At 38.0% G+C, this 7,567-nt stretch overlaps 1 protein-coding gene across 1 annotated transcript; it reads right to left on the bottom strand.

Moving 5' to 3' along the window:
* Positions 1-4,787: 4,787 nt before the first annotated feature.
* On the bottom strand, positions 4,788-6,300 carry LOC149151858 (uncharacterized). The gene has a single exon (XM_089443298.1). The coding sequence runs from the start codon at positions 6,297-6,299 to the stop codon at positions 4,788-4,790; it is 1,512 nt and encodes a 503-aa protein (XP_089299424.1). The 5' UTR covers position 6,300.
* Between the last annotated feature and the right edge of the window lie 1,267 nt (positions 6,301-7,567).

Below are 7,567 nucleotides of genomic sequence, written 5' to 3'. Positions count from 1 at the left end.
TTTGAGAGGTAAGGTGAAGAGAAGGCAACTTGAAGATCATATTGTTGACATAAGAGAAGGTTACTTGTTAAATGGAATATTTTTCTAAGGAAATAAGGAAAATAATAAGGAATAATACCTATTGATCTAGGAAGGAAGTTTACTACATCAAGTTCTCATTAAAAGCCTCATAATCTTAAGGAAGGACTTATATCATGAAGGCTCTATGCTATTGAAGGAACATCTTGAAGAAAGACTGCTAATCCTCCATTGAAGGATTTTTATCTTGAAAAATAATATTTATCTCTCTCTTGGAATGCGATCATATTGAAGGTTCATTGGAAGACATCTTTGTAGGTAGCATCATACGAGGAAAAGGAAGACAAGGTAGCATAGAGATAATTGAGGGCATCATCAAGAAAGGATGCTTATTTGACAAGTAAGTACCATATTGTTCTCCATGCCTCAGTCTACAAATCAAATGAATTCATTTTGCAAGGAAAGCAACAAGCTCGTTGGATCAAAAAACTTCCTATCATGGAAGAAAAGGATTGATTTGGTGTGTACAGAAAATGAAGTTATGGAATATGTTCTTGGAGAAATTACTCAACCAAAAAAAGAGAAGACTCAAGAATTAGAAATATATAAGAAGGGATAGGTGAGGGCACAAAGTATTATTATTGAATCCATAAAATATCATCTCATTCCCCTTGTTGTTGATTTGAGTACATCTAAAGTAGTCTATGATAAGCTGGTAAAATTGTACTCTATAAGTACATTAGGTTAGAAAATATCCTTTAGGAATCAACTATATAGAACAAGAATTTCAAAAGATGAAGATATGTTCACATATATTATGAATATTTCACAACTGAGGGACCTATTGCAAGGTCTTAGGGAACTATTTTATGATTCATAAATGACTACTTGTGTACTAAATGCTTTGCCACCTGAATGGAGTAGTTTTGTAGATAATGTCTACTCAAGAAAAGAAACTACTCCCTTTGTTGAACTATGGGCTCACTGTATATTGGAAGAAACAAGGATAATGGAAAAGGATGACACTGAATCAAAAAATAAGTCTCAAGCCTTTATTGTAAAATCCAAGAAAAAGAAGAAAGAGAAGTTTGAAAAGTCCAAAGGAAAACAAGACATGTCCAAGATTCAATGCCTTGGATGCAATGAGTATGTACATTTTAAGAGGGATTGTACAAACAATAAAAACAACAAAAGGAAGGAGAGAAGTGGATCTCACATAGCTGAAGAAAAGCAAGAACATGAGAAGAATCCAGAAGGTGAAGATCCCAAGGATCTATACTATTAAAGGAAGCTCCATCTCTACAAGTTCATTTGCAGATTATCTTTCTTTTATTAGAAAGTAGCAATTAGAGTAAGCATGCATTATTTAATTCTATAGAGGAATCTTTGTTTTATGAAGCATGGCATTATAGAAGGAATCATATGATAGTAGAAGATTTAGAATCTACATGATCAATTTGTTTTGGAAGAAGTCATCTAGCTGGTAAGAATGAGAAGATTGGGATTATCTTGCACATCATAGTTAATCAAAGTATTTTATAACATAATTTTAGAGGTAGTCATCTTGCATTAGGATCCTCCAATAAGAACAATCAATTAAGGGAGGTTCTTTAATATTTGGAAGAAGCATGTTGACATGACTAACATATTCCACTTAGTATGGAAACAATAGTCTTGAAGGATGAAGGGATGTATATGGTCAAGTTGTAGTATGAGAGTCATAATTGAAGTCTTTCTCCTCTTAAAAGGGAAAACTTATTTTAAGGATAAAAGCAAGCTCATTCACAGGAAGGAAGGCTAGATGGTTATATGAAAAAGAGGGTATGCATGTCTTTAGTAACTCTTCTATAAAATGTAGAATTCATGTCTACAAGAATATTGCAGAATGAGTTGGTGATAAGAATGTGCTCACAAGTTTTTCATGTGATTACTCGATGCTTGGAAAAAAACAAACTTGTATACTTTGGAATGGTTAAGCATTAAGACTCTTCCACAAAATAGCATGACTTAGACATGTTGATATTGGTCAACATCAAGTATGGTCTTTTGAAGAAAGAAAGAGAGTTTATAATGAAAAATCCAAGGAACAAGATATTGTAGTTTGTTGATTAGTTCATTCCATAGGCACGTTGATTAAAAGTGAAAGTATGAAGAAAGATTATTATGCATTATGGAGATAGACCATACAAAAGGATGTTGATCTCAAAGAGAAAAGGTAAAGAAACATTTGATAACTTGCAGAAGGCCACCATGTTAAGGTAATTATGATATTGATGTTTTGATATTGATTATCTAGTCGGTATATGGTTTTTATACCTAGAATGATGTTGCAATTGAAGCAAGTATATCTACACTGTGTATTTTTAACTCATTCAATACATGGATTGAGTAGATGGCTTTTAGTAATTCTTGGAGGATTATGTGATCAAGATGTCTACATCATCTTGGAATTGAAAGATAGCAATACAATAAGATAATTTGATATTTATTTTTTGATAACAATGAAGATCACTTTCATTATTAGAAGGAGTTTTGACTAAAGCTCTATTTTTATTGGCTCAATATAATTCCTTTCTTGATGATGATAAGAGGAAAGTTATATGAAATATTGATGGCCCAAATCATATCACAGATTTCTCTCCATTACATCCAGATATATAATATGGAAAGGAGAGGAGGATTTATACAAATACTAATTTAATATGTCCATGAAGAACAAGTGGATGATGTATTTACAAAGACACGTGGTTATGACTTCCAAATTTAAAGGAACTAAAAAATCTCCTCTATGCTTAAAAGGAAATAAGAAATCTTCTTAGAAATTTTAAGAAGGAGAAAGGATATATTCACTAATCAAGTAGGAATAAGGATCTTCTCTCTGGTTGAGAGGGAGTGATATTAGACATCATATTCTCCGTGTGTCATGCACTAGACTAGGACTAATAGGTGTATTTCTAGTGAAGGCACTAGGAATGAGAATGGAAGATTGAATAAGAATTTGATATTGATACTCCTTGAGGATAGAGAATCCAAGATTACAAGTGGATTAACACTATTTAAGGATTGGATAGGTATCCAAGACAAAAGTGGTCAAAGAGGACTACTATTCTTTGAGGATGGGTAATCCAAGATAAGAATTGTCCTAAAAGGACATACCTAGTGAACATTTGGATGGTGCATGTGCTTGTGATGTGCCTTTAGAGGTAGTGTGGTGTCTCACGTAAAGCCTCCCAACATTATGCTATGATATAAATAGAGCTTGTTAGTTAAGGCCTTATTATATTGACAATGTTGGTTATGATGATGATGCTTTAAAAAAATTTGAGAAGAGTTTTCGACAAAAATCACATCATAATTCATTTGTCGATGCGTTTCAAACCAACAAGCGTGGTTCATCGTTAGGACAAGTTGAAGAACCAGATCATGGCTGTAGGATAAATAGAGGAAGCAGATCATCCAACGACTACATTTGACTCGAAAATGGCTACAATGGACTGGGTAACAGGATAGGACCAAGAGATAGGAGAAAGGGAAATATAATTAGTTAATTAATTAATTAGTTAGTTTTATTATATTTATTTCATTTGTGATTAAATGTAATTGCTTGTGATTAATTAAATTGAGTGTAAACTAAGAACTAACTAATAGAATTTTTATTATTTAAAACTTCATAAACTATATAAAGACTTATATTATCATTATTATATGAAATATTAGGGAAAATTAATAAATGATTAATAACTAGATAACCTAATTAGTTAGTTAGTTCTTTGAATTAATTATAAATTTAATAAATTTAACTATATTTTTTTTTCTCAGTAAAATTAAACTATTTCTATTGAGTAAAATATAATACAATCATGAAAGACAAGAAACCCGCAAACCGGAAATGATGAAATTATCAACCTCGGTCCCGGAGAAGGAGTGAACCAATCACAGAGCTACAACAAATAACTTGAGAGCAAAAACTGACTATTACCCCACAGGGGCAGTGACCTCAACACGGTGTTTTTTCCCTTTCTTTGAGTTGACTTTTATCCAGCCATCCTGGGGAGTGTGAGCTAAAACCACTTGAAGACTGGAATTCTCCATCAGGGAGATCTCCTTATCTGATTCAGAAGAGGAGGTCTCATGGACACGTTTCTGGGAGAATGCTGTGACAGTGTTGTGCGCAGTTGTATTTGTGACCGGATCCATCGTCTGAGGTGCCTGGTCCGATTCTGAATCATTGTCCTCATCTTCTGAGCTTGAGGACTCCGAGCTCACTGCTGGCGGCGGAGAACAAGGGGTCCAACGCTTGGGTTTGGACTTTGCAGAGTTGCCCTTTTTCACTTTTGCTGGCAGCGAAGGGCAGGAATTCTGCAGGTGCCTTGTTAGGTGACAGTGGCGGCAGCGGAAGCCGATGTTTTCGTAATCCAAGTTCTGGGTCCAGACAGAGTCATTGATCTTGACATTGATTTGCTCTGGCAGTCCCTTGCTTAGATCTAGCTCCACACATATTCTAGCATATGTGTAGAGACCTTGTTGTTCCCGCCTGTAATCTCCCATTATAAAGTTGCCCAAGGTGTTGCCTATGCTCCTGTAGACTACTGTCTGCCACAGGTGAACTGGAAAGTTTGGGAGTCTGATCCAGATAGGGGCTTTGGTAATGACTGCAGAAGCTGGGTCAAAAACTAAGAACCATGGAGTTATGAAGAGTCCTGCTAAACCCATGAACCAAGGACCTTCTTCTAAGGCCTTTTCATAGTGCTTGAGACTGTCGAAAAGAACTATAAAATATCCTTTTGGCAGAAGCAGACCTTGCAATGGTGAGTCCAGTTGTCATTGATCCAGTCATAAAGGTCCTTAGAGCAAGGCCAAAGCCCATTGAATCTGCAAATGATGGCCCTCTCAGTAAATCTTTGAATGTCATCTGCAAGGTGAGTGTGGGAGATCTCAACAGAGGGGACCTCCTCTAGCTTGTCAACTAGAAAAGGCTTAGGTTTGGGAGGTTCAGGGGATTTGGGTATCTCAGAGCGAACTGCAGCTTTGTAGGAGAAGGGAGGAGCAGAAGAAGATTGACCTGCAGCGCCACCTCTCAAACGAAGGGAAAACACTAAAGAGCTATTATTTTTTATGCTGTAAGAAGAGAGAGGAAGAATATCTTCGAGTTGTTTACCTTGAAATTTAAGTCTCTGTAGAGCAGAGGGGATCCCGAATCGACGTTCCAGATTTACTTTAAGATTTTGCACCAGATCTGAAGGGTGTACCCATTGCAGAGTGGTTTTGCCTGAGATCTGTGTGATTTGAATCTGAAAGGGGGCAGAGAGCCAAACCTGTGCCTGTTTCTTTTCTTTTTTTTCCTTCACAGCACCATCTTCTGCAGGACTGAGCAGGGGCTGGACGGCATCTGAACACTGCCTCTCACGAGGGTTTCTCAAAGCCTCTCCAGAAGATCTATTATGTGCATGGCTTGAGTTCAGGCCTCTCCATGAGCCCAAATCTTGGTGATGCCTTTTGTCAAATGCTTGCCGCACATCCTCCCATCTCCCTAACCAAACCAAGTGGTCGTAGAGATTTTCAATGGGGCCCTTCCCGATCACAATTGCCTGCACGAAGAAGCCGAACATGGAGAACATGGCCAGCCGCTCGTTCTTAATCTCTTTCACCTTCAGCTCCGCGAACGCCTCCGGGTCATCGGCCAGCCCCAGTGGGTCGAAGGCTCCCCCTGGGTACAGAGGGTCTAGCTCCTCACCAAGGGGTCCTCCCCCAACTCTGTATCCCTCAATCAATCCCATGAGCACAACCTGTAACTCCCAGATGGCTAGAATGCTCTGCGCATGGATCAGGTTAGGGTTCCCTAGGTAGTCGAGGCCTCCCTCTGAGAATATCTGCGCCCCAGCCTTGAACCACATGGTTTCCCCAAATTTCACACCGGTTTTAGCCAAGAGCTCTGGGAAAACGCAACCCAGCGCCCCCAACATAGCCCATCTGCTGTGGATCACCTCCAACTCTCTGTTTTTGGCGAAGGTCTCAGAATCGGCAGAGAGCCCGGCCGTGTCCCACCCGTAGTTGCCTGGAAATTCTCCGGTGAGATACGATGGCGTCTGTTCCGAGAAGGGGCCAAGGAACTTGGGGCGGTCAGGTCCATACCATATGCTCTCAGGGGCGCTCCTGACGGTTCTTCGCATGGTGATTCGAGCCTGCGACGTGCCCACCTTCTTGACAAGCTCATTCTGTTGCGGCCTCAGGAGGGTCTGGCCTGCGAAGCTTGAGCTTTGGATGGCTGAAGCTGTTGCCATGGTGAGCCTGCCCTCATAAATTTAACTATATTAAATAACTCACTTACAAATAATTAGAATATAAATTAAAGTCAATGAAGAATTATGGAAAAATATAACTATTTCAAATTAGTTAGTTAATTTGATTAATAATTTTATTTATTTATATTTATTTTACTCAAGGTATAATGGGGTTAATTGGTTTATATCATTATAATTATTTCATCTATGTTCAAGTATAAAATATTTTTATTTATTTATATATGATAAACATTTAAGGCGTAATTTTTTAGAACCCATTTAAAAAACATCTTATTCTTAATTTTAAGTTAGAAAAAATGTAATTGAATGATTAATATTAGAATAAATAAATAAAATGCTGAATAAAAATCAAAGAAAAGAAAAGGAATAAAATGGGAAAATAAACAATCCAGAAGACGAGGGGAAAAGGACCAAACAAAACCACAATAAAAAGAAGAACACAAGGGGCAGGGGTGTGGGGGGGGAGGCAACTAGGATGAAAGGGCAGGGATCCAATAGCTGCTAATTTTCTAGCTGTCATCACTATTGAGATTTCTTGGCCTTTTTTCAATTTCAATGGCCTCCCTAAACTTTCGGTGATGAAAAGGCGCAATCTTGGCAATAACACAAGCCTCCTCAATACATATGTGATGTTTAGTTTTTCCGCGTGTTCTGCCAGGGTGGAAGACCAGGTCCTCCCATGTTTTATGTCAGCTAAGTGCTCATGAATCCTCTGATTAATAGAGTGACCAGTCTCACCAACATAGGGGGTCCCACAGGCACATGGAATAACATAGAAACCTTTCATGTCCTTGGGGTCAACAATGTCTTTTATCAATCTAAGGGAGCTATAGATGGTGTTAAGGGGTCTAGATGTCGAGGGAACATCATGCTTCCTAATAATTCTCTTAATCTTATCAGTGGTCTTTTTATCGGGAAATCTAGTGTCTATGCAGAGCTACTAGTCCCACTAAGACGGGTAGCTATCTTAGAAACAAACAGACTAAAGTTACTTTCGTTTTCCTTTATGAGAAGTAGATAGGAGAAGATCAAAGAATACCAACCTCAATCCTTCGCTCGGTTCTTTGCTTGTTCCTTCTCCTCACCGACCGGTCTTTGCCGCTTCTCCCTTGACAACTCCGCTTCAAAGAGTACTTGTAAAGTCAAAGCAGCATAATACCTTCAAAGTGCAGAGATCTACAATCATAAACAATATAGGATCAGATATATATTGACCACACAAATGCATATACTATCAGACATACAAG

Source organism: Pinus tabuliformis, chromosome 9 (assembly GCF_031772625.1).
Source record: "Pinus tabuliformis cultivar Carrire ecotype Pingquan chromosome 9, CPIR1, whole genome shotgun sequence".
NCBI classification, from domain to species: Eukaryota; Viridiplantae; Streptophyta; class Pinopsida; order Pinales; family Pinaceae; genus Pinus; species Pinus tabuliformis.
The sequence above is the reverse complement of the archived record's forward strand: the minus strand, read 5'-3'. Positions and strand labels throughout refer to the sequence as shown.